At 37.8% G+C, this 27,739-nt stretch overlaps 1 protein-coding gene across 1 annotated transcript in view; it reads left to right on the plus strand.

Annotated features, from left to right (window-relative positions):
• LAMA1 (laminin subunit alpha 1) overlaps positions 1-27,739 on the plus strand; it is a 99,497-nt gene that overhangs the window by 16,527 nt on the left and 55,231 nt on the right. The window contains exons 3-13 of the mRNA XM_030444674.1: positions 3,520-3,721; positions 4,023-4,135; positions 12,222-12,464; positions 15,996-16,175; positions 19,259-19,348; positions 19,785-19,902; positions 20,819-20,997; positions 22,393-22,498; positions 22,974-23,134; positions 25,589-25,729; positions 26,665-26,838. Of these exons, the coding sequence (XP_030300534.1) occupies positions 3,520-3,721; positions 4,023-4,135; positions 12,222-12,464; positions 15,996-16,175; positions 19,259-19,348; positions 19,785-19,902; positions 20,819-20,997; positions 22,393-22,498; positions 22,974-23,134; positions 25,589-25,729; positions 26,665-26,838 (1,707 nt within the window). The remainder of the gene's footprint in view (positions 1-3,519; positions 3,722-4,022; positions 4,136-12,221; positions 12,465-15,995; positions 16,176-19,258; positions 19,349-19,784; positions 19,903-20,818; positions 20,998-22,392; positions 22,499-22,973; positions 23,135-25,588; positions 25,730-26,664; positions 26,839-27,739) is intronic.

Here is a 27,739-nt window from a genome sequence, read left to right on the forward strand (position 1 = left end):
GCCAAGTAGCTGGAAAGGCTCTAGTTGAAGAATTTACCTTGCCATTAAAAAAGCTGGCCAGCAATTAGAATTAAATAAGTTTAATTAAATAAGTTTAATTTTAAAATTCTTTCAGCTTTTCTCCGGACCTTGCAAAATGCTTAACAGTGGTTCCCAGAGATGGGTTTGATGATGAAAAGATGAAGTAGCAACTACTTATGGTAAAAGTTGGCTGTAAGGTATTCTAATAAATAGAATATAGTCAACCAAACTATATGAGCTGTGAGGTCTTCTACTGAGTTCTGTAAAAATTCATATGTATCTGTTGCCATCTATGTGGGGAGATCTCAAAGTTAGTTCAAAAAGCTATGATCATCTAATGTGATAATGGAGCCTGACAGCTCAGCAGTGAAATTAAGGATTTTTATATGTAGCACCTTCCTTTCTAGTGGGAATAAGTCTGATAAATCCAATTCAGTCATTCATTTGTGTTGGACTTGAAGTAGCAAACAGTAAAAGTTATGTCAATGTCTTAAAAAATGCAAACGTAATTTTCTAAAAGTTCAGTTTAATGAAATGTGGTATCTTCCGCCAGAGTTCTGTTTGTCTGTTATGGCCACTTGGATTTTGTAGCAGGATATGATATCCACCTATTGATTTGTAAATAGCTCCTTTAAGTGACTGATTCTGTGGCTGCTTGTCTTTATCACATCTACATCTTCCTAAGAGCAAAATAGGGTTTTGTTCCTCTCTTTTTGTGTGTCTGTTAGTTTTGGGTTCTTTGGTTGTTGTTTTTTTTTTTTTTTTTTGTTTTGTTTTGTTTTGTTTTGTTTTGTTTTTTTGAGGAGGAGGAAGAAGGGGTGAAATGGAGGGTATTAGCAAAAAAGCACCTAAGGGATTTTGTAGACACAATTGAGTACCCACCTTTTCTTAAAAAAAGATTGAAGAGGTGCAATGCTCTTTAAAGATACAATTAATTCTTTGAAATTACTTATTTTAACTTTTTGCAGATAGTTGTTGCTTCTTAATAAATTATCTTCTACACTGATCTCAGTTTTCTCTGAAAACAGTGGTTGCACCCATGCAGATTGCCTTAAAATGTGGTTACATTAAAAGGAATCAGGTAAGGTAATCAGCTTGGATTTGAAGAGCTGTAGTACCTTGCAGGATGAATCCTGCTGCAAAACTTTAATACAACTCAGTTCAATTGACGTGTTCTTTTTTTTTTTTTTTTGTCTCTGTGGGATCCAGAAAACTCATCATGTGACCTTAATGTTACGATACTGTTATTAATTTCATTATCAATCACCAAATTTATTAGAAATCTGTGAGATACTTGACAAGCAGACAAAAGGGCTTAGTCCAGCATGAGTGTTATGGTGACTTGAATTTGGGATTTTGGAGTGGAGTTTAGCCAACACAGCACTTGCCATCAGAAATTTTCTTCAGAGCTCTGCTATTCCTTTGGCACAAGTCTGTTGACTGAAGGTTACTGCAGGCAAATTGTGTCACTGTAACAAATAACCCTGGAAAGAAATGGTTGAGCTACTATGTAATGTGGGTGAAGGCAATGAATGATCTGGGAAGTAATGGATAACTCTTGAAGACTGGCTGATAGGGCCCCCCATGAACAGTACTGAATACTGAGATTTTATGTAATTGGTGAGTAATTTAAAAAAAGAATACCCCCTTCTACCACTGACCTTTCTTGTTCAAAAGGAAAATGGAGGGCAGTGTTACTGCTTTGTCTCCAGCTTCAGGTCTGAAGAAATTCAGCACCTATACTGCAATCAGTAAGGTGAGGACTTTGCAGACAGCATGTTAGTGGCAAAATAGCCTCAAAGTGGTCAGTAGGGTGTCTTCACTGTCCTTGTCTGAATCTGATTTAGGTATAATGAGAACAAGGCATCTCACCCAGCCTGGATGTAACTTAAAGGAAGCTGGGAATAATAATAAAAAAAAAAATTCATGTCCCTCCTGTTAAGTTTTGAGTCTAGAAGAATTGAAAACATAACGGTTGCTATACTGTGGTGCAGAGAGTTAGGATTCAGCCACATTTTCAATAGCTGAAGTCAAAGTTTAGAAAGCACTAAAACTTTCCTCCAGCCCTTCCTGGGTAGTGCAGTTACTGGGCAAATACACTTTAAATTAATGGAATATTTAATGTTACCTTTTTGAGGTAGATAGCTAAGGAAAGCAAAATATTAGTATTGCAAACTTTGCTGTGTGTTTTAGATAAAAATGAAAACAAAACACCCAGCATATAGTTTTGCTAGTGAAAAAGGTATATAAATTAATTCATTTTATATTTTTGGAATTCCTTATAACAGAAAAAAAATGTGATTTTACTATCTCACTATTGCAACAGTAGCAATTCTTGCAGTTCTGTCAATATGCCATATCAAAACTTACAAAACATTTTAAGTCTCAAAAGACTGGGGTCTGTCCTTTTTTTTTTTTTCCAAAATAATTTCTCTTTTTCATTATTACTTCTGAGTGGAAATGGAGTATTTCTGTCATGCTGTAACCATGTAAGAAATAAGAGCTTTTTAGCTCAGGGGGAAAGACTGGAATCTGATTGCAATGTTACTGAGAAGCTATGCTTAACTTTGGTCACATACAGTGTTCTTTAATCTTTATCAGTAGCCTTCAAGCCAAAGTAAGACCTTTTTCCTTTGAGAAAATACTAAGGATTCCCTGTTCTGTGACAGTAATCTTGAAATGCTTAGTCTGTTGTCTCATTATTCTGGGGCATAAGAGCAATGCTGTTTGAAAGTATGGTAAAGTGTTTGTATAAGATTAGTAAGTGGTAGGCAAAATATCCCTTAGACTTTACACAGACTGCAGAAAAGCCCTAGAGTGCTGCTGAGGGCTTATTTCTGTTAATTTCCCTTTTCCAGACCAGTGGAGTGTGTGCTGTATGGTTCTTCCTTGCTTCTGGCAGCAGACCAGTTGTCCTCCTGGTTTTGATCAATCTACAACGCTAAGAGAAGGTTTAGTAACTGGAAGAGTTACTTTACTAAGTTTTATTGTTCCTCAGCAATAAAGTGACCAAAGGTGGAGTCAAATAGCAGGATTATTGAGGTCATGGTGCCACAGGGGCTTCCTGCAGGGTCTGCCAGGGAGGGCCTGGCAACCAGGTCCTGTCCCACTGTCCCAGACAGGGTCATTGGGGCATCCCTAGCCCAGGCACTGGGCACCTCCCTGGGAACAGGTTGAGTTGGGATGGGTCGTGGGCCCATTTTGGGCTGTGGGCAGTGGGTGACAGCCCTGCTGTGGCATCACTGCGATAGGGTCTCATGGCCGGGTCCCGGGCTATGGGCAGGGCTGAGGGAACCCTAGGGTGTTGAAAGTGACAGGGCTGCAATGCCCAAGGGCTATGATGATTGGTGTGCTGGTGTCAGAGTGGTAAGATAATATTTTCACAAAATAAATTGTTTTCCTTGTGTTTTTCTGTATCTCTGTTTCTAAGCTAGAAGCTTGCCATGAAACCCTGGTATATTCAGAGACCCTTCAAACACCTGTGTCTGTTTTGCTTAGTTTATGGCTAATAGTCAGTATTTCTTTCAAGGTTTGTTCCCTGCCATTTTGAATCTGGCCAGCAATGCTCACATCTCCACCAATGCCACCTGTGGGGAGAAGGGACCAGAGATGTTCTGCAAACTGGTGGAACATGTCCCAGGACGGCCCCTGCGCAACGCCCAGTGCCGTGTCTGTGACCACCGCAGTGCTAATCCCAAAGGCAAGTTTCATGTGTGTGTATTTATTTCATGGGTTTGTGCTGTTCTTTTTGACCCTTCCCCATGAATATAGGATGTAGAAGAGTCATATACTTCTTATTTTTAGTTTCCCTTCTGCATCAGTGAAACTGCTTTTGAGCAAGGGGGCTGACAGAAAGCACGAGTATCTTAAATTGCTGTGAAGTGCTGCAGAGGCCAGTGACAACCTTTTGGTCTGAGGGGCTCAGTGGGAAATGTGATGTGTGAGGAGAAAATGCAGTGGGATGTATTTTCAAGATGTTTTAACTTTTTTGCTTTAAACAGAGCAGCACCCAATTTCCAGTGCGATCGATGGTACCAATAACTGGTGGCAAAGTCCCAGCATTCAGAATGGGAGGCAATACCACTGGGTCACCATCACCTTGGATTTAAGACAGGTGAGTAACATTTAGGTGAGCATCTTTTGTTCTATGTAGCATATACAGCATATGTAGCCATTCACTGTAGTTCTTTTGTGTTTAGATGGTAGAATATGTAGCAGTTAGCTGTTTAGTAGCACATAGTTATACATTGGTAGTTAGAGGTAATATGAACTGACTGCAAACTGATGTGTTTTTCAGTTACTGTTATAGGGCATCTTTCATTTCTCTCAGACCAGAGTGGAAGTGACTATTCAACTATTACAACAAACACAGCTTGTTGTAATTCATGGCACAGTAACAATTGTTTTATGTGTGGATAAGAGTTTACACAGGTGCTCCTTCTATCTTGGTAGTTTTCTCTACCAGACCCTGCTGTCTGGTCTCCCAAGCAGTCCTCTGGTGCTGTTTTCCTTGTCCTTTGATTTATTGCAAGTTACTTAAAATCTAGGTTATCAAAGACTTACTTTCAAGCAGCAGTGTTGTGATAGTATTGTCATAAGGGTAGTTTTTGTATGTGCCAACTAGAACTATCAGCCTGTCAACTGATCACTGTACTGCTTTTTAGTAAAAGAGTAGATGTTTTGGAGTAAGATGTGGTAGAAACATTTGACATCTACTGTAAGAAAGCAACACAATATGCTTTGAAATATAAACTGTTTTGATCCTTAGGTGCTGTAACTCAGATACTGAGTTTCAGGGAATGAGGGAAAGGTAAGTGACTGGAGGATAATTGTATTCCTATCAATTATCTCACATTACTCTTGGCTTGCTTGGCATAACTACATTAAACATCTGAACTTGTTAATGCAAAGTAGTGGTCAGGATGAAGTCTAAAATGTCAAAATACAGTTGCAGGATCTGCAGAACTCTGGATACACAGACTTTCCTCAGCTGAGAGAAATCTTTCAGGACTAGAAAAAAAAGCTTGCCTAAAATGAGGCAAAGTTAGTGTTGCTGAAGGAGAAGTTATTTGCCAGATGTTTGAAAGAACACTGGGAAGAAATGATCTTCTATGAAAGATTTCTGTCAGTTATTCTGAAGAGTTTAGGAGTTAAATCTCAAAATCAGTGATTTCTGACTCTGGAGGGGCTGACCTGGGCAGAAGTTGGCTTTTCTGTTTTGGCACTTTACAGCAAAGTGCTGTCATCATTCTTAGGCAGGAGGCTCCTGCTGTACAGAACATTTCCTAATTTGTTAGTTTTTCTGGTAGACACAGAAGAATCAGAAGCCTCCTATCCTGCTCCAAAAAGGAGAAAATAATTTATAAAGTAAATGTTTTCCTTGGCTTTTTCTTTGTTGTTTTGCTTGGAATAGATTTATGAGTTGGCCTAAGATGTTTGAAAATAGTAGCTCATGAATCCATTATTAATATGGAGATGCTCTGCAACTCTGGAAGATTTGCTACTAAGAAATGCACAATTGAAGTGTACTTTTGGTAACAAGCTTTTTGCAAAATCTTCAGAGTCTGCTTGGGAGTTTTTTAAAAAAAATTAAAACAGAAGGTTTAACTTTGATGTTTTAAAATGACGTGTGAGTTAAACAAGTTCTTAGTTTGCTCTTTAATTAGAAAGCAGAACTTTTAGGACAATAATCACAGGGTATCTTTTGTCACTGACAGAAGTTTTGGATAGGAATTCTGTGTTGTTTGCTGAGTTGGCTCTGTGTTTGGTTTGTAAATGGATGAACAGGAAGGAAAAATGAAGGAGGTGGAAAGGAATGCCTTAGTTTTTAGCCTCCTAGAACATTTTTACTTTGGAAACAGACCAGCTGAGCTGCCCTCTAATTTTTATTTTTTTTTTTTTAATTCTTCAGCCTTAGTGCTGTTGGTGTTTCACTAAATACATCTTTCCGCTTCTGACCCATGCTCAGTTTCACTAATTCGATTTGAAAAGTTTCCCCCAAGGGGCCTTTCTTCTGTGTTTTCTTTAGAGAGTTTGAGAGAGACAGAAGGCATCTAGAGCTATGTAAACTGAATGTAAATTACTCCTCTGTGAGAAAGGATTTGATTAATAGAGATTGCTTGAAGTCAATATGTTACTAGAGCTGACTTGATGAGCTTACTTTGAGTTAGCACAAGCAAAGAAAGCACAAAAGCATATGAAGGACCTTAGTGATTTTAGTAACTGTTTACTTCATAAATTTGAGTTAAAATATTCTTCTATACCTTTTGAATGTATTCTGAAAGTTAGTACTTGTGTGTTGCAGTGCATCTTTAGCATTGGTACTTAATTTACATTTCAAGCTTTGTGCATTAAATCTGTCAAAACTTGTATTAAAGTAAAAGTCCTTTAACTTTCTATATTCTTTCTGGAATGTAGAATATTTTTGCACCCTTTTTGATGTGAAGGACCATCTGGTTATTTGTTTTCTGAGTAATTACCAGAAGTTCTAGCAGTAAAAGTCATAAATGGTTCCATGGGACTGTACAGTTTAAAGAGAGAATCCAGCAGTCAGGCTGGCTGGTTATGTTTTCACTGGCTACATGTTCATCTTAGCGGGTGAAAAGTTGGCTCCACTCCAATTTACCTGAGGTGAAGTTCTGTCCACTGTCTGTCCTTCCTGTGTTTGCTGTATTCATCTCTTGGCTCAAAGCTGAAAGGAGCAGAGAGTGTTCTTTCAGTTAATATTCTACCTTGTGCTTTGTTTATTTAGTCTAAACACAGCTGGGCTGAAGAACAGTCTGGAGGAATCTTAAAAGAGGACTGGCTAGTAAAATCACTATTGAAACTGCTGTCTCTATCTTTTCCATTCTCAGATTCTGTGCTATTTATAACTAATGTGAAGTGTTTTGTAAGGGTAGCCAGTGGCTGTGTAATGTTTTCGATTCCCATGTATCATAACTACATACATGTATTCTGGTGTCCCTCTGGTGTCCCTTTCAGTTTTTCCAGGCCCCAGATGTATGATATTTTTTTCTCTTGCCATTAAATGTGTGGCAGAGATCCAGAACCAGGGAAAGAGCAGTTTAGCAAGGAGGTGTAGTATTGATGTACAAGATGGCAAGATTTGATTTGACCTTGAGCTTCCTCAAGGAAGGAAACAAAATGTGCAGCAGCAGATTTAGATACTTTGCTTGAGTTTGACTCTTCTGGACAGCTCTTTTTGAAATTATAATGAATTAATTAAAATGCTGACTACTATAAATGTCAGCAGTGCACTTGGGCCAGCTGTCACACCATTAAGTGAAGAATACTTTAGTTTTATTACTGTGCTTCAGACTCCTGAAGATATTTAAGGGTACTTCATACATGACAGAAAAGTACACTTTTGTATAGCACAAAATTTTTGAATTGTAAAGCAACACCAGCTATTCTTGGAGTCCCATAGTATCAAGCTGAGAAATCATCTCCACTTCTGGTGAAGTCATAGCAAATGAGTATTTCATGAGTATTGGGTTACCACTGAGGCTGATGTAAGAGCAATTTGTAGTTCCTGCTATTAGAAAGTGGAAAACAAAAATTCAATAGTATGATTACTATAGAGCTCTTATCTTGAAAGCAATTGGCAAGAAAGAGAGCTGTAAATGCAAGTCCTTTGGAGATGTAAAGAGATGCTCTATTGTTGACTTCACTTGACCAATGCTAATTTCTTGTGTCCAGCAAATTTCTTTAAACCTTTGTGGATTTGTAAAACTAATGATGCAGGATTCAGAGTTCTCATCTGTACTTTCTTAAAATACACTTTTTGAGTAAAATGAATTTTTCTTCTATTAAAAAACAGTGGCTACACTTAATGAATCAAAATCTTGAAGAATGGTAACTCAGGAGGCTAGAAAAAGTGTTGGATTTCATTTAATTAGGGCATCTAACATCAGACTCCTCAGTGCAAAATGTAACAAGCGATTGCTTGGCCTCATGGTCTCTAAGAGCATGAAGCCATTTTTATCCCTTAAAAAGACATTTGTGTGAACAGTGTAGGCTGATACCCAGAATATCCCTTCAAATAGGCTTATAATGCTTGGGAGTTTGCACTGATTAATTTTAGACTTTTGGGACAATAAAAAGAAATTTGCGTAAAATAGATTTTTCTGGCAACCAGGTTTGTATGTTTTGACAACACTGAACAAAATAAGTGAAACTGCAAAATCCAATGTGGAGTAATGTTAGTGGTAATACACATTTTCGCTGCAGGACTTGTCATGCTGTTTTGAAAAAAAATAACTTTAATTCCTCCCTTTCTGCACTGATCCTGAAGGAAGGATTTAGCTGAATTTATAAAACCAGGAGGAACCAGTCTGCCAAGAGCTTTGCATTCCTCCAGGCTTGTTCATTTTGGATTTTCTGCATAATATGCTTTACATTATGCCAATGTGACTTCAATAACATATTCAATAGGACACTAAATAATCCTGAGGTCCTAAGCTCATACCCTCCTTTCAGCTTTTTTCAAGGTCAGGTAGGGTTTGGATTTGAATTGGGGTGCAGATTTGAAGCAGCATTTGGTTCCTCTGTTCTTCATAGGTTAAATGGTACTGAAATTTAGTGAAAACTTCTCACTCTTAGAGCCTGAGGCTCAAATACCTATAGATATGAAAAGACAGAATATTCTGTTATCTTCATTGATGTAAATTGAAATATAACAGAGTTTATCAAAAAGACTACCAGGAAAACTGCTTGCCAGGGCATGTATCAGTGTGGGTTGTTCACTGACCATCACTGACCATGTTCTTGGAAATAGAGATTTATGGATAGCATCTATTTGGCCACTACTGGCTTAATTTACAGTCTTCAGCAAATAAATGTGCATAATTTCCTGATGAATGGGGAGAAGGATTAATTTATAAATCTGTTTCAAGTATAACACACTTGATATTGCTGGATCTGCTTTCATAGAACCAAAGAAAAGCTGAATAAAGCAGAAGTGAGTGCTTATGTTGATATTGCTGCTACAAAGGAGTGGTTCTTCAGTACAAGTTTATTTGGCTGGTCTTTACAGTCAGGATTAAAGTGCCTGTAAAATGACACTTTTAATCTATGGCTGCTTGGGAATTACTAACTTGCTTTGGCTTGCCCTTTTTACCCTTGTAGCACAATAAGGAAATGAGTTCTGGTAAAGCTATACAGTCAAATTACAGTGTACAAATCATTAGCTTTTGCCACACAGCTCAAGTTTATCACATGGCTGGTTGGTGGACAAAGAATGGATGTGAAAAGTGGTAACTGCCTTCAGTGATGTTCAAGCCTGAACAATTTATAAAAATAAAATATTAGTAAATTGTTCTAAAGATGTTGGAAAATCAGCCTGCATCACATGGATCTCCTGGTTCAGATGCTTTTAGGGTTGCAGAGGTTGTGAGATACGAGGTCTGCAATACCCCTACCTACTGACCTTCCTTAAAACATCTTCACCTGCAAACACTGGGAACCTCTTAACCCTTTACTCCAGCTTCATTCCCTTGCTTAGGGACATAATCCCTGAGAATATCACTACTACTGGTCAAGTGTCTTGACTTCTTGTCTGCAGAAGCATTTATGCAAAAAGCTTTAATGTCTATATTATCCTATATTATTTCAAGAACTGACAGTTTTTCCTCTTGTTGCTGATATTTGTCATTCTGTGAATTTACTTAAGATTTTTTTTTCTACCTATGGGCTATGTGAGTAAATGGAAAAGTAAAGAGGATCCAGGAGAAAAGGCTGAGATGGTTTGCTGCTCTGTTCACTGACTTCTGAATGGCTGTTTTGGGTTTTTCATTTCAACTCTTGATGATGAACTGGGGCATGCAGGAAAAATCAGTCCCTAGATGTCTTGAATTCCAAACATGGCTGCTATTTTTCTGAATAAATGCTGACTTAAAAAGATTTTATTGGATTTTGCACAGTACATGTGCATAGTTGCTATGAAAGTTTTTATCTTTAACTTCTTATTCCCTTCACTTCCCCTGCACCCAACAACTTGATATTTAAATTAAATTTAGCTTGCATACTTCCAGGAATATTTTTTTTTCTGCAGCAGTGGTTTGCAGTTAATGTGTGATGAAGGATAGTTCATTGTTTGCAGTTGGAACTGGATTTAAAACTGGCTACATCAGCTGCAGACTATAATGGGTCTTGAAAAATCTCAACGTAATCAAAAGTAGATCATTTGTTGTTCAGCCAACTGTGCAGTAAGTAGGGAAGTAGTTTAGTTGAAGACAGAAAGCAGAGGCAAAAAAATTAAAGCATGAGTTTTTGAGGCTGGATATTCTACCAGGGCATTGGGAAAAAAACCAACTGGGGGTTCAAATGTTAAATTTTCATGCATTTGAGAGAGATGACTGACTTCAAAGGACCTTAGAGGTGCAAGTCCTGAGCTTTCCTAGTTTTAATACTTTTCTGCAGCTCTCTTCTGTGATGGAGAGAATACTCATAAGTGTTATACAGTTCCCTTCTGGTAAGGGGTCCCACAATTATGATACCCCTGGTCCTGCTTGTATGTAACTGGGTGTGAAAAAGCTATAATTTAACTACTTTTGAGTGAATTGCTGAAATCCAGGTTGTAGGAAGTTACTAGTTGTAGCTACTAGACTTGGAGTCTACCCAAATTTTGTTATTTTCTCTTTAAAAGCATGAATTGTAGATTATTTTTTTTTTACTAGGAGCTTTTTGACATGATACCAGTTATATCTGAAAAGGGCTCTTTTCTTGACTGAAGCTAGATTATAATTCTTCGAATTTATTTTGGTCAAATCTTAATACTTTGAACAACAGAGAATTCACAGACCCCCAGGACTGAAGGCTGTGACTAAAGAGTGAGCTGGCTCTTCTTTTTGTTCACTTCTGCTTGCATTGCTGAAATGTTATAATCCAACAGACAAAATTCTCAGTTTGCAAATTTTCATGTTGAAACAACTAAAAATAGACATACTTTGTTTCAAAGGATAAAACTAGAGTGCCTGAAAAGAAAATCAGAGTGAATGTCATGTATTAAGTTTTCCGATTTTAATCAAAACTAGGACTGACTTCTTTAAAGATAGTAAATCTAGTAAGTTATTTGAAGATAAGTTTCTCAAATTGTTTTCTTCTCGTATCTGCAAGATCTCCTAAGCAAAGCTCTGTTCACTTAAAGAATGCTTTGTTTCAAAACCAGTTTCCTGTATTGCATATGCAATGCAGCTACTAATGGCAATTACAACTCTTATCAATTTGCAAAGACAGCCTTTTTTAAGTGGGGTGATGTAGTAGGTATTAGGTAAGGAAGAAGACAGTAGCTTTGCAAGAAGTGCACTTCAGTGTATGTGCCTAATACGGTCCCAAGCTGGGGGCCAGCACAGGTTATCTTGCTGCCATGACCAGGTCATTTAAAGGTGATGTAAACTTAATAGCTGCCCTGCCTACTCCCAGAGATGCTGTACAGTGTTGTGTGGATGGGGGACTTGATTTGGTCAAAGGATGGTTTTAAAAAAAAAAAAAGTGAAGATACTTGCCTGGCTTAGAAATTACACATCTTATAAGAGATGCTATAATCAAATAAGGTTATCATGCATGTATTTCTCAAAATCATCTTACTTATCTCTGTGTTTTCTGCAGGATTTGTAAATAGTCTTCTGATTAAATAAATTCAACACACAATGAAAATGGAATGTACAGATTTTTTTAATATAGGGTGTAAAAAGCTTATCAGAAATGCTGTTACTGAGAGGATTAAATTCCCGGCTAAAATGGAAAACAGATTTGTTTGGGCTGCAGCTGTTTTGAAATAAACCAACCTACTTTGAAGCTCTCTATGGTTCAGAAAAGCTAAAGAGCACATTTCCCGTCAAAAGAATGTTATACACAAGTAGTCCTGAAATGGTACAGTGTAGATACAGATTTCAACTATTTCATTAATGCCCAATAATGGACTGAATTAATTTGGTCTCTTTTTTTAGTCACATAAATGTTTTGTTGTAATATTTAGAGTTTTGACAAAAATGATACCTATTTCTGTTGGAGATCAGATTGCCCTTTTGTCTAGAGCTTGCATGAATATTTTATCCAGAGTCACTGTAAAAAATTTTATCCTCTCCCCAGAAAATCCACATACTGCTTTTAAAAGTTGAATTTAGTATTTTTCTTGTGGTCTTTTACCAGGATAAAAGTGTTACTGTTTTATTCTTACATATTTTTTTTCTTTTTTTCAGGTCTTTCAAGTTGCATATGTCATCATCAAAGCTGCTAATGCTCCACGACCTGGAAACTGGATTTTGGAACGCTCCATAGATGGCACAGAGTTCAGACCATGGCAGTACTATGCAATTAGTGATACTGAATGTTTAACTCGTTACAATATTACACCAAGAATTGGGCCGCCAACTTACAAGAGAGATGATGAAGTGATCTGCACCTCCTATTATTCCAGACTAGTTCCACTGGAACATGGAGAGGTATGTTTGGTTTTGTATTTGTGGTTTGTGAGCAAGAACATGGACGGATAGCAGCTTGAAAATGTTTAGATTACAGTGAGTTCATCATCCTCAGCACCACCCAGATGATGTTACTCTTCTTTAAAGGTACTATCTTTACACCATGTACCAGTATAGCAAACTTTTAAATGTTGGATAAAATATATCTTTGGTTCTACGTATTCCTCTACTGAACACTTTGTTCTCCCTTTCCTAATTTGACAGTAGCCATTAGTGTGAATTATTAGTTGCTTTATCCTGAAAGACTATAACAGAGGCTCTGTTTTGCCAGTTTTTTCATTTAGAAAAGAAAACTCCCATATTAGGAGCACCTGGTTGTGTGAGATAAAGCTGCAAACACTGTTGAAGTGCTCTGCACAGCTGGAACTCCTAAACAAGCCTTGGCATTGTTTCAAGGATGTAGCATAATTAAAAGAACTCCAAGTTGTGCAGCCTCACTGTTGATTGTTCTTTCTTTTAACAAACTCTATTCATGGCACTTGTGTAATTTATTATATAGAGGCAGCCACATAATGAAATGATACATTAAAACCAGTGGTTTATGCTATTGTGAATTCTATAAAGTAACAGTGTGATAATAAATGCAGCATTATCCCATGGAGAATGCTATTAACTCTTAGCCTAATAAAAGCCAATATGGTTTCATTTTGTGGTTAAAAAAGGACTGCAGTGTATAAAGCTAAAGTCTAAAGAGTATCAGTTTTTCGCATAAACTTAAAACTATATTTCGGCAAGGAAAAAAGCAATGAAATTCCATAAGGTCCAATTTGATTCACTTCAGTCAAATGTTTATTGCAATGATATAAATGTATGCCCCACAGATCAGATGGAGCAGACAAGGAAACTTTACCTGTCTTTCCACACAATTAACCAGAAAGTCCTTGGGTTCACTCTGTATGAACAGCATCTCCTGTGTCTGACATACCTGATGTCTGATAGGCCGTACAACTCCAAACACAGGAATGCCAGAGATTAAGTTCAGTGCCATTTTTTTCTCATTCATTTTCCCTGATGTATAAAGAATTAATTGGGAGAAAGCTATTTGGAATATTGCTCTTTTTTTTTTTTTTTTTTTTGTTTGAGTGCATTGACAGGAACATAAATTTACACAATTAAATTAAAATTGCTATGTACTACACAGAACCATAGAATAATACAGGTTAGAAAAGACCTTTGAGTCCAACTCTAAAAACAGTGCTAAGTTCACCACTAAACCATATCTCTAAATAACATGTCTGCACATCTTTTGAATACCTCCAGGGATGGTGACTCCACCACCTCTCTGGGCAGCCTGCCAGTGCCTGACAACCCTTTCGGTAACAGTTTTCCTATTATCCAGTCTAAACCACTCCTGGCATCACTTCAGGCCATTTCCTCTTATTCTATCCATTGCTTATTACTTGAGAGAAGAGACCAATACCCACCTTGCTACAACCTCCTTCAGATGGCTGTAGAGAGTGATAAGGTTCCATGGTTCTCTTTTTCTTCAGATTAAACAACCCCAGTTCCCTCATGTGCTCCTCATACAAGACTTGTGCTCTAGACCCTTCACCAGCTTCATTACACTTCTCTGTACACTCTCCAGCTCCTCAATGTCCTTGGAGTGAAGTATTCCAGGTGCAGCCTCACCAGTGCTGAGTACAGAGGGAAAACCACTTGCTCAGTTCTGCCGGCCACAGTATTTCTTATACCAGCCAGGATGCTATTGACCTTCTTGGCCACAAGAGCACACTGCTGGCTCACATGCAGTTGGCTCTCCACCAAAACCCCTAGGTCCTTTTCCTCTGGACAGCTTTCCAGCCACTATTCCTTTGCAAAGCCTGTAGCTTTGCCTGGAGTTGTTGTGACCCAAGTGCAGGGCCCAACATATGACCTTGTTGAACATTTTGGAACCAGCCTCTGCCCAGTGATCCAACTGGTCCAGTTTCTGCTCTAGAACCTTCCTACCTCAGACAGATCAACGTTCCAGATAAAAACTCCTGTCATTCACAAATGTCAGCCTGCTCTTTGTAACTGGAGTGGCAGACAGAAGTATTCTCTGCACAGAGTATCTCACAACCTATATTTGTGAATCTCAGCACTTTTTTGAAAATAATTTTTTGAAATTTTTGAAATTTAGGGCTTTAACTATTTCTGTACAACCTATTGAACTTAAATATGGGGCTACAGGAAGTCCTGCAGATCAGCTGATCTCTACAAGTACCTGCCTTGTACCCAGTGTTACCATCTTAGTGTTCAGTAGCCTGCAATTCCCTGGTGTGAAAGCTGTTGTTAGGGTATACCACATGTATAAATGTAGATGTTTAATAACATTCTTGCCAAATCAGACAATTTGCCAATTTGGCCACTACATTTTCCACAGTTTTGAAGAGGTTTCTGAATATGCTATCAGAAAAGTGAAATTCTTCAAGCACAATATATTAGAATATTGAGAAGGAATGGTGGTAATTCAAACATGGTGAAATAATAGTGTTGCAAGCATGAACTTCATTACTAGTCTGTTTGTTACAATTATTGTCTAGGAAGTCCCTAGCTCTGCTACAGAATCAAAATATTTTTGTTATATAATAAAATAATATTTATAAATATTTTTAAGATGAAAAAATTCTGTTAGCAAAGTTGAAACTGTAAATCGAAGAGTTGTATGAGACTGAATTCCTCTTCATAAATGAGAATATTTCATGCACTTTAAAATGTAGTTGACAGGAACAGCGCATGACTCCTTATCTGTTGTGGACACAAGGCAAACTCTTGAACAATTCTTTGTGGTCTGTAGAGTCTCATTTTTCAGTTTATTCCATAAAGCAGAGCAGGAACTGCATGGTCATACAAGACTGAACTCTTGTGTGTCCCCAAGTGACTCTGGAAAGAATGAAGGGGCTGTTGCCAGAAAAAGTTGTGCAGCTTGATACCAAAAGCCATGACAGTAGGGGATTGTGTGGGAAAGATGGAGGCCAGATGGGTTGGTTTGCAGTGTCAGCCCCTTGCTTTCAATTGTCATCTCTCTGGTGGCTTCTCACTGTGGTCTCATGTCACTGAGTACTCTGTGCTGGCTGGGCAGCCCTGTCCCAGCAAGGTATAGGATTAATGACCCCAGATTGAGCATGGGTGCCATATTAGATTTTGCAATAAGATCTTTAGAAATTAATGAGAAATCCTTAAGGACAAAACTGTGTCTAAGAGAAAGGAAGAAAGACCACAGGAACCAAGGACTAGTTGTGATACTATTTCTATGCTTTCTTTGCAAAAGTCCAGGAGACTTGAGACTGAACTGAGGGTGGTGTTTTTGTAACTATGTGAGTCAGAAAGCAGGAATTCTACCTGCAGATAGAACAAGGGAAAAAGAAAAAAAATTCTTGATAGTTTTATTATCTCACCCTCCTCAGATGCTGGAAAACAAGCTTAAATTCCATGTTGTTAATTTTCACATTAAGTTGTTTTTTGCTAATGAATTGTGATTATGTTGATGATTAAGCCAGTCTCTCTTTCTAGATTCACACATCACTGATCAATGGGAGGCCGAGTGCTGATGATCCTTCACAAAAGCTTTTGGAGTTTACTTCTGCACGATACATACGCCTGAGACTGCAGCGTATTAGAACTCTTAATGCTGACCTCATGACTCTCAGCCATAAAGATCCTAAAGAATTAGACCCCATTGTTACCAGAAGGGTAAGTTTGTAAACGTTAATCAGTTTGACTCCATGGGAGAGCCTTTGCTTATCTGTCTGAGGAGGCAGTTCTTGATCATTGCCATTTGGAACTGTTTTGATTGCTTGTTAAAGAATTCTTGCCTTCCCTTTGTTATTAAAAGCAGTACCTTGTCAGAAACAACTTTCGGGGAAAAAAAAAATCTTTTTAGAGATTGTTTTTTACTTGTTTGCTTTTTATTTTATTTGTTTGTGTTAATTATAAATGCCAGGAACAGTGTCTATAAGGTTTTGTCATCAAAATAATAAATCTGGTTTGGCTGATGAAAATGTCACTTTGAGGTTGCTCTTGATGCAACTGTAGTGCCTTTTTTGGGTATCAAGGATTTCAAGACTCAGAGCTCTGGTTCATAAAAATATTTTGAAAACCTTGCCACTGTGAATTTTGATGTCTGGTGAAAGTTTTCAAATTTTAAGGCCGTTGTAATCAGTTGCATTAAAGCCCATGAATTAATAGCAATGTAAAATGCTCAGAATTCTGAGACTAACTGATCTCTACATGCTTGATACTGAAACTGGGAAACTGAAGCACCAAGCCCTTTAACTGACTTTTTCAAGGTCTCACAGAGCAGCAACAGGACTCTGGCAATATGTGATTTCTCTGCTACAAACAATCCTTGTGCATTGGCACTGCTTCCATGAGCTCTACCTGGATACAGAAGGGAGAAAGGAATGTGGATTTGGTCAGGGTTTGGTGGCTGCTTTCAAGGCAGCCCCATTCTTACCTTAGTCATGAAGGTGCCCATGATGCCCTACAGCATTTCCAAAGCATAAAATATGGATAATCTATTTTAAAGTACGGATATTCTCTTTGTTCTGTCTGCCCCATATGGGGCATAGAGGGCCCCATAGCATAGAGCCTACAACACAGAGTATAGGACAGCTGCTCCGGGTGGGCCTTGCTGGCCATAGACAAATGGTTAATGCACAGCCTGCGCAGGAGCAGGAGAGATGTTCCAGTGGAGCAGGCTGGTTGACATATAAATGTTGACAGGATTGTAATATCAGAAAATGTACCCCAAAAAGAAAGGCTTAACATGAAAGTGTACAAACATACAGGGGTGTTGAGGACAAGCATTGCTATTACTCTTGCAACACCCACAGTTGCACAGTTCAGGTCTTGGCACTACCCCATCCAGTATTACTTGAGTTCTTCATGAAAAGCTACACTTCATCTCGACAAGACTTGGGATTTATTGGGCAGGGTTCCTAAACCCTGATATTTCACCTTGTGTCTCACTGCACAAGCAACTACAACCCGGGTATCCACATTCAGATTACTGGTTTGTGTTTTATTGTTTCTGAAGACTTTACATGTAGTTGTTGATGCTGATTGTGTTTAGAATCACAGAATTGTTCTGGTTGGAGAAGACCTTTAAGATCATTGAGTCCATCCATCAACATAACTCTACTGAGTCCAGTGCTAAACCATGTCCTTAAGCACCCTGTACACATGTCTTCTAAAATACCTCCAGGGATGGTTATTCAACAGTTTTTTCTAATATCTGATCTAAGCCTCTCCTGAAACAACTCACATCCATTTCTACTTGTCCTGTCACCAGCTAAATGGGAGAATGACCCCTAACTCACTCCAGCTGGCTTTCAAGTAGTTGTAGAGAGTGATAAGGTCTCCCACGAGTCTCCTTTTCTTCAGACTAAACAGCCCCAGTGTCCTCAGACACTGCTTGTGAGACTCATACTCTAGAGCCTTCACCAGCTTCATTCCCCTTCTCAGGACACACTCCAGAACCTCTGTTTTTTTGTAGTGGGGTTTCTTAACTAGTAGCTTGGTGTAGATAGTCTTGAAAAGGGCTGATGCAGTACATTTCTGTGTTCAACAGAACCTTTTTTTCTGTATTCTTATTATTTATTTCTGGCTGTAGCATTTGATTAGTATTGGTCTCCTGTTGAACTTCAAGCTGCACACAGCTGCTGAGAGCCATACGCTGAGTTTTAAGAAAACAAGACAAAAGAGATGAAGCAAGGAATGCAATGAGAAATACAGCTCTGCTTTTATACTACTTTTCTCAGTCTGACCCCCTCCTCTATAGTTAAGGACTTACTGGTTAAAAGTCCTGTAGTGCTCTTTGTAATTCAAGTCCATAACATTATAAAAAAGTGCTAAAATACTAAACACAATAAAAATTTTAAACCCATAAAAATTAAGTATGAAACCAAAGACGCCAGTTTGCTCCAGCTCCAAGATCCTTCAAAGAAATAACAGTCCAGGAGTCAGCATGTCTGACCACCCAGGGCCATCTCTTTTTCCTGAACCAGATGACTGTAGGGTTGCTAGGTCTGAGAGTCTTGAACTCTTCCCTTAGAAGTATCTTCAAAAAGTGTTTCTTTTTCATTTCCCTGTAGTACATGCTTCCCAGGATTGAAACAGGCCGACCATGGTGATATTGCAGCTGTAACTGAACCCAGATGGTCATTTCCTGACTCTTTCTTGCCTTGAAAATTAAATCCTTTCCTTGTGTATCTTGCTTTTCTTAATCATACAGCAATGGCTTGTACCCTGATGCATCACCAGTTTTAAGCTAAGAGTTTGGATGGAATAATACACTGCCAACACAGTAGTAGCAGAGAGGTGTTCTGGAACAGAGTGCATAAACTGGTTCTAAGGGAGGGCAGAGTTCCTTTTTTTCTTACTCCTCAGACTGAAATTAAATAAAGGAATTTTCTATGCTTCATGGCTTCTTACAGGATGAAAAAAGGATTTTTTTTCTAGGTAATTTTTTGCTGAGTTTACATTTTATTATCTTTCTTGAAGCTGAGAAATTGCATATACTTTTTTAAAGTTAAAAGTCAGTCACTGTTTTGTACCAGTGAGGAAAACGTTGAAAAAAAAAAATAAAAATCACAAAATGGAAGGATTCTCCAGGTGGCAAAAATGCAAAGCTGCTTTTATTTTCAAGTCTACATTTTATTTTTCAAGCCCCAGAGTAGCCAAGTGCTGGCATTTTATTTTCTGGGTTAGGGAGGAAGATATAATTATGTGTAAATGTCTTTTATTCACTTCTTTTTCAACTTTTTTTTCTGTAGTACTACTATTCAATAAAGGACATCTCTGTTGGTGGCATGTGTATTTGTTATGGCCATGCTCGAAGCTGCCCTCTGGATGAAATCACAAAGGTATTTTTTAATCTCACTAATTTATTTTCACAAAACAAGTTTTCCAATTAAAAAAGGACTTTGCCTAAAGACAATGCGAAAGAGGAGAGTGAAAGAGATCTCAAATATGATGCATACAAATTATTTGCTGTAATTTTCTTCCTTTTCTCTGCAAGCATGTCTGTGTCTCTGTTAATGTAAGTTTGTTTACTTAAACTCTTTTCCATTTAATTTGAAATGTTCAAAGGCCATAACACATGATTTGTCCCACCTGTTCTAGAAAGGCTTTTCCCCCTAAGTTGATATTGTATGGTTGAGCAGTGTAATGCTAACTGTAAGGTATTTGTGGATCTTGAGATTTTTTTGAGTCAGTCTGATATTAGGTAGACTTTTGGAAATATTTATTAAATTACCCATCTAAAATTATTTCAAGAAAGTGGATTTGTTTTATTCCTAGAAATTGCAGTGCCAGTGTGAACACAACACATGTGGAGAGAGCTGTAACGAGTGCTGTCCAGGTTACCACCAGAAACCATGGAGACCTGGAACCATTTCTGCTGGAAACAAATGTGAGAGTAAGTGTGCTCAGAGGCTTAGGTTGTTTCATGTTTCATTTCTTCTCTTGTTTGAGGTTGATTTCCCTTTGGATCTAAATCCCAAAGGAAAATCCACAAACTATTAACTGTCTAGCAAATTTTCATCAGTTATTTTGATAGCTATTTGAAATGCAAATTTCTTAGGTTGATCATAAATTTTGGTAGATAAACAGCTTTCTTCTGACAACAAATACTTTGAAAGAAACTCTAGTGGCCAGTTGCATTTGAGATTCTGATAGTTTGACTTGGGTTGTCCCAGTCTGAGTGAATGGACTAGTTGGTGTGTTTTCTCTCTTCACATCTCTAATGCATAGTACAAGCTGCAGACAATTAAGAACCTATTAAATAAAATTTGCAGTTGTGAATGGACAAGTAGTCTTTTTAGTTGAAGTTTTCACATGATTCTTACTGTTACTCTTCAGAAAGTAGGTATTTATGACTGTTTGGGCACAACTATCCACTAACCTAAGTCACACTAATAGTTGTATACTGGCATTTTTGACATCTCAGACTTTAGTCTATAAAACAGAAATATTAGGCATATTTTATTCTTTAATGCAAAGGGCAGAAAACAAAAGAACAGTTATTGCTGACAGCACACATCACTGTTAACAGCAGTGGTGACAAGATTGTCTCAGTGGGTTCTACAGATGACTGTTAGAAATGGTGATATTGAAGTGGGGACAGTGGTTTTGAACGCTGCTTACTTGCTAAGAAGTACAGTGTATCCAGGACTACTGAAGCATAAAGCATGGTTAAAGAGGAAAAAAACACTTTTGAAATTTATATACCCTTCTACTTACATTTTCCACATTGAAAACTGTCAGTTTTACATGAAATGTTACACAATGTAAACAAACAAACAAAAAAATGTTTCTTTTTCATTCTTTTTCAGAGTGCAACTGTCATAACAAAGCAGAAAATTGTTACTACAATCAGAGTATTGCAGATCAGAAAAGAAGCATGGATATTCATGGCCAGTATGTTGGCGGTGGTGTGTGTTTAAACTGTAGTCAACATACTACTGGGATCAACTGTGAAATGTGTGCTGATGGATATTTTAGACCACACAAGGTAAGATTTTGGAAAATGCTGTTCTAATGTTTTGGTGAGGTACAACATGATACGATGATGTGTACATCAGAAGACTGTAGTGCTTATATATTTTAATCAGTTGCAGAATAGTGAAGAACTGTAAATGTTTGGGTTTTTTTAATATATGACATACCACCAAATCTTTCACAGAAAAAACCCAAACTTGTCCATTTGGGAGGGCAGGTCAAGCTGTTAGAGAAGAAAAAAGTGAATATGAAACTTTTAAGTCCTTGTGTGGAAAGGTAATGCTCTGATAGGAAACCCATTTCTCCTATGGATAAAGTTCTATATTGAAGTATCAGGGTTTTCAGTATTGAAGTTTCAGTGTCTTCAGAAGTGCCAAAATTGTGTGCAGTCTTGTATTGGCCCATTTCAACCAGTGCTTAAAACAGGTCATTATGTAGTTCTACATTCAGACTCTGTCTAATGAGATGTTGCAACCAATATTATTCTTCTTGACATGATTATTGCAGAACGTGTGGTCTCTGAGCCTGTGGTACTTTCCTGTACATTTACAAGTATCACTCTTTGGAAAAATGACCTGAACAAAAAGACATTTGTCAAAGCCTTGGTTGAGAAGGTTCAGGAACATTTGGGAAACCCATGCTTTAGAAATCCAGAATATATTGGTACAGAGGGAAAGGGTGAGGGAGGATGATTAGACAGCAGGTAAAGAGCTGGATCCAAAGCAGTAAAATCGAATCACAGATTTTCTGTATCATGTCCTGTAAGAAGTATCGAAGGAAATTCTGCAATCAACACATAGACAATAAATGTGCATCTGGAGGTTGTTATTGATTTGCTTTACATCTGAAGCACCTCAAAGAAAAATTTTGCCTGAAATAAAATGCTTGCCTCATAAATTGCATTGCCTTAAATTTCAAAGATATATATAGATCTTGAAGTCTGAATGAATCTTCATGAACAGATAAAATCCTTGCATTGAACACAGAGCCAAGGATTTCTTTCATTTCCTTCCTCTTTGATCATGAGTATCTTTGCAAAAAGCATCCATTTTTGTCTTAAGCATTTCCACAATCTCTGGCAAACCATCACAGTGGTTAAATACTGTTTAAAAAAAGAAAAAAGTCTATTTATGCTGAATGTGTCAGGCTTCAGCTTCCAGCCATTAGCAGTTACTATGTCTTTGTGCAATTGAAGATGAAATTTTGTTCCTCATTTAAGTATTTTCTAAGCTGCAACCTCTAGATCTTCTGTTTGCTAAAACTAAGCTAGGCCCTTAATCTATTGCTGCATATTAGCTTTTTCTCTTCATTCATATTAGTTCTGTTGATCCCAGACAAAAAACAGGTATTAACTTTACTTTTCCTGTTCACTATTTTGAGAATTTGACAGAGAACATTTGTTTTGAAGGTTTCGCCCTATGAGGATCACCCCTGCTATCCCTGTGACTGTGACCCATTTGGCTCTCTGAGTTTTAACTGCATTAAAGATGAGCATCATTCTGACTCGCAGCGTGGTAAGGGAGCAGGAAACATATTTTCTCTAAACTGAAAATCTGGTTATATTTCTTCACATGGAAGTTTGAGTAAATACTGTCTGCTTGTGAATGGCTGCCAGTTAGGTTCAAACAATGGCAAATATTTAGGGAGAAGTGAGGCATAACATACTTTTTAAGATTTTAAGGTATGTCAGGTCTCTGAACGTGTTCTTTTGTGGGAATGGGGGACTCACGATGTGAGATTTAACAGTGTTGTTTATAAATGCTGTTACAGCTGTTACAAAACCCATTTTGCAGCAATTGCTGTGCATCTGGAATTCTAAACACACACACAGAAAAAATAGTGAGGCTGACATTATGCCAAGTATCCGTGTGGACTACAACACGGAGTGTAATAAAAGAGGAACACTAAATTATGTGCACTCTTGGAAACATCTTGAACCCAGCCTACTTCCTGCTCTTTGGTTTTGTTTTTGTGATTTTGCTTTCCCAGGGACTTGGCCAGGTCAATGTCAATGTAGAGAAGGTTACACAGGAGAAAAATGTGATCGTTGTGCTTTTGGGTATCGAGGTTATCCAAACTGCCTGCGTTGCAACTGCAGCATGATAGGTAGCATTAATGAAGATCCATGCACAGAGCCTTGTCTTTGCAAAGTGAGTATTAAACTGCCTTTTTTTTGTTTCCAGTCAAATCTGTGGGTTGATGTGTAAATTCCTTTTTTAGTAAAGGAAATGACTTAATTAAATAGAGTGGACTTCTTTTATAGGAAATAACCTGGGGTAATGATACACCTGGCAACCTAGACCTTACAATTACTAACTAATCTGTATACTGAAAAATACAATAATTTGTTAAGTAGCTTTGTGTGTTGCTGATGTACCAATTTATACTATAATGGGCCAGACTGACACTCATTTCTTGTAAAGAAAGTATGTGTTTATAACATCTGCCTTGTGTGAAGAAAAAACAACTATTCAAAGAACTATTGAAACAGTTACATTAAATGTATGTGTGGAATATGATTTAACTATTCAATTACAAAATATAAACCATGAAAAGTCTTTTTAAAAGGAGGCTAGTTTTACAGTTAACTTGTATTTTTTGGTAAATATCCAAAACTCTTGAAGTATCTTGCAGCTGCAGATTATGCTAAACTTTATTACTAAGCCATGTGTCAGTATTTAAAGATGTTACACTTACTTTTTTGAACCAAATGTTTGGCTAGTTTATGTATTTCTTGCCAAGTATGACAGTGTACAGGAGCCATAAATACTTGGTTTGACAATTTTTCTGAAACTTCTTACTCTTTTTGCATGATTTATCTGATCCAAATACAAAGATATAAACAACTAGAGTCTGGAACAATGAGATGGGTTCAATGTACAACTTGAATCTGAAAAAGGAGATATGACCATTTTGCCTGATTTTGGTAAACAGTGCATTGGTTAATTTTGATATAAACTGGATGAAAAACTATACCATTTCAGTTCTGTTGTGGGCAGGAGCCTGGCATACAAATTTTTTTAAGATAGATCACTGCGAATATCACCAGCCAGCAGCTCACCTATGGAGGTGAAATGATAGAAGAAAAGTTGTGAGCTCCAAGTATCAAATGAAAGAGACAGGATTTCTAAGCCTATGCAGTCTCTGTGACACAGTAGTTCAAGCTATTCCCTTTATACTCTGAGTATCATATTTTATCTTTTGTGAAGAAAAGCTCTTTAAGTCTAGTCATTGAAGAAGATGTTTTTCTTCTTTGCAAAATATATATTAATTTCTGTCTAATTGTGCTGCAAAGTGAAATGCATGATCCAAGACACTGAAGACTGAGAAACAAAAAATCTGGAAAGAGCATACAAATATATTTCCGTAAAAATCCAAGGTTTTAAACTCTTATTACTTCAGGAGGTCCTTTACCTGAGATTTCCCCTAGTTTGGATTTAGTAAACATAAAGCAGTCATCCTCAACCTTGGAATCAGAGCTGGGGATCATCAATTTTTCGTATGGTTTGCAAAAACAGTTTGTACTTTGCTTACAAAAGCACATTACCTACCTGTTAAGAGATGTCTTATGTAAATTTGGCATTCCAAACTTGTCCAGAAGAGACAGTTGGTAGTGTTGCCACCAAAGATCTCAGATTTCTCTCTGGTAAGCCTGAAACTGAGTCTATGGGACCAAATTTGATTTAAGTCTGGAATCCAGAGTGATTCTTTCCCTGAAGTTATCCTGGTAACTGCTTATGAAGGCAGGATTTGGTCCATATTGTATATTCAAATTGCAATGCAGAGCTCATACAGGCAAGACAAGTATACCTCATTGTGTGCTCTGCATTCTTGATATCCTAACCCAATTTATCAGGGAACTTCATTATGTTCTTTGTAGAGTTCTCTTTGCCACTATGGTGGAGTTTTCTCACAGTGGAAACCAAAGGTTGAGATAGGAGAGTGATGTGTGTCCATGTCTGTGAAGCTAGGACATGATCAGAATTGTCAATGTCAGCAGAAAATGTTCCATATCTTACTGTGTAGAAATACTAATGGAGATCTACTATTTCAACAGCTTAGTGGGCATTTACCAGATATTTTTTCTACTGGTTTGCCTGTCAGCAGCTGTTCTCTAAACATTTTTAATAACTTACTATATATTGTATGTATAAATTTTACAAGAAAAAAATGGGGTATACTGCTTTGAATTTTTTGCCCCCCATAAATTCTATGTTGAAAGAGGTATACTCTGAACTACCCAATACTCATTATAAGGGGACAGTGATGGGAGATAAAGGAGTGGAGCACCTCTACTTTTGGAGTAGGAGTTTCTGGAGAAGAGAAGTAGACAGGCAAGCTGGCAGGAGGTTTACAGACCCTGCCTGTTTGCATAAATTTCTACTGCAGTAGAGCCCTTGCCAGGGCATGTATAGGTTTTGATGAACTGGCAAGTTCTGATAAATTTTTCCAACTAGTTTTAGTTTTAAGCTTTAGGTCTTATTCAATAATCCTGCTGTGCTGAAATTTGTTTTCTTTCATAACCTCCTGAATGCTTTTATGCCTAAATCCCATCTAATACCCTCTATTTGTTACCATAATAATGCTGTTATCAACATTGACAGGAAAATGTAGAAGGTGAAAACTGTGATCGCTGTAAACCTGGATTCTATAATTTGCAAGAAAGAAATCCTCAGGGCTGCACAGAGTGTTTCTGCTTTGGAGTTTCTGATGTCTGTGACAGCCTAACATGGCCCATCAGTCAGGTATTTATATATTATGTCCATGACTTAATACTCTTCCCTCAGGCAGCTGCAAAATGTACAGTATATCTTTTTGAAATGCACCCAAATTAAGCCCAAATTCTGGCATGTTTCTCCTTACAGAGGGGTGGATTTTCAGTGTTCTACTGCAGCTCTGAGGTAGTCAGTGTATTATTCCCATGCAACCTTTGTCCCCACAGGCTTGCAGTGGTAGGGGTTCATTGGGTAACACTGAAAAGATGCATTTTTTTCTGACCTTGTGCTGTAAAGCTTCTCTGCATATTGAAGAGATGAATCCAAACCTATTTCCTTGCTTTCATCTATGCTGGGCAAGGCTTGAGTGACTTCTGGCAATCAGGCCAATACTCTTTCTGAGAAAACAGAGTGATTAGCAATATAACTGTGTTCTGAATAGACATTTGAGTTAAAGGGCTTTAGGGACACTGGTTTTCCACCAAATTCCTTCCTTATCTTTGCAAAGCTAGTTACACTTTAGTGTCATGATTGTGTGACAATACAAGGAGAGGAAAACATTGAACTGACTGAAATTCTGAGATGCTTGTATGAAACCTTTTCAGTGAGAAGCTCTCTCACCTGGCTCTCACTTTTCTCCAGATGACATATATCTCTAAATGAGTGGCAACAGGCCTCAAATACCTTGAAGATCTTTAATTCTGTCTCAGGGAATTACATAGTTGTAATGCTAATTCTATTGGAAGGATGAAAATCACATTCATACTTTTATTCTCATCTAATAGAGAATTAGACACAATCTTAGTCTGAAATGGCTTAAGTTACATGTGTTGGATGTCAGACTGGGCTAATGAAAGTATTAGGGATCCACCAGTTTGAAAGAATAGCTAGGGAGGGATTAAGTTTAGGGACGACTTTCTCAGTGACACAAAACTTGACTCCATGAATACTGTTCTTGATTGCAGGTATCAGACATGACTGGATGGCTTGTTACTGATCTGCAGAATGCAAGGAGCGTGCAGCCTCAGCGAAGCCGGTTTGATGGACCCCATCAAATAAGCATTAACAACACCGAGGCTGCAAAAGTACTGAAACATACTTATTACTGGTCAGCACCTGAGACATATCTAGGAAATAAAGTAAGTTCTCAGCTGGAGTCAAAACTCCTTCATAGTTGCTCTTTTAATAATATTGGTTTAAACATACAGTTTCTGTAATTAAAAGTTGCACATAAAGTCAAATATTTATCAGACTTCTCAATCTTTCTCTGCTTTTCATAGTATTTTTCATAGTCATAGTCATGACTTTTTCATAGTCATAGTATTCCTGGCCAGATGTTCTTGGTGCCCTCTTTTCTTGTTCTTTGAGCCATTCACCTCTGCATTTCCATCTCTGCCTATCCTTGACACAATATAATTTCTTTTCTCTTGACTGATTTATAGACTCCCATTGTCCATGCTCTTGGCTCCTATCCCAAGGCTTACACTCTTCACAGTTATCCACTGTAGTGGACAGGACCATTTAATTCTTTTATTTGGCTTTTGGCCATCTCCCATTTCATTTATTAGTTTCCATCCAGCTAGTCTTTAATTTTTACCCTGCCTAATACCTAAAACTCTGGTTCTGCCACTTTTTTTCAGCAGAATCACAGAATAGTTGAGGTTGGAAGGAACCTCTGGAGGTCATCTCACTCAACCTCCCTGCTCAAGCAGGGTCACTTAGAGCTGGTTGCTCAGAGAGATACTTCTGAGTATCTCCAAGGATTGAGACCCCACAACCTTCCTGGGCAACCTGTGACAGTGCTTGGTCACCCTAACCATAAAAGAATGCTTCCTGATGTTCAGAGAAGCTCCTGTGTTTTAGTTTGTGCCCACTGCTTGTAGTCCTGTCACCAGACACCACTGAAAAGAGCCTGAATCTGTCCCCTTGGGACCCTCCCTGCAGATATTTGTATACATTGATGAGATGCTGCTGAGCCTTCTCTAGGCTGGACAGACCCAATACTCCCCATTTTTCCTCATGCAAAAGATGCTCCAGGCT

This window comes from Calypte anna, chromosome 2, assembly GCF_003957555.1.
Source record: "Calypte anna isolate BGI_N300 chromosome 2, bCalAnn1_v1.p, whole genome shotgun sequence".
NCBI classification, from domain to species: Eukaryota; Metazoa; Chordata; class Aves; order Apodiformes; family Trochilidae; genus Calypte; species Calypte anna.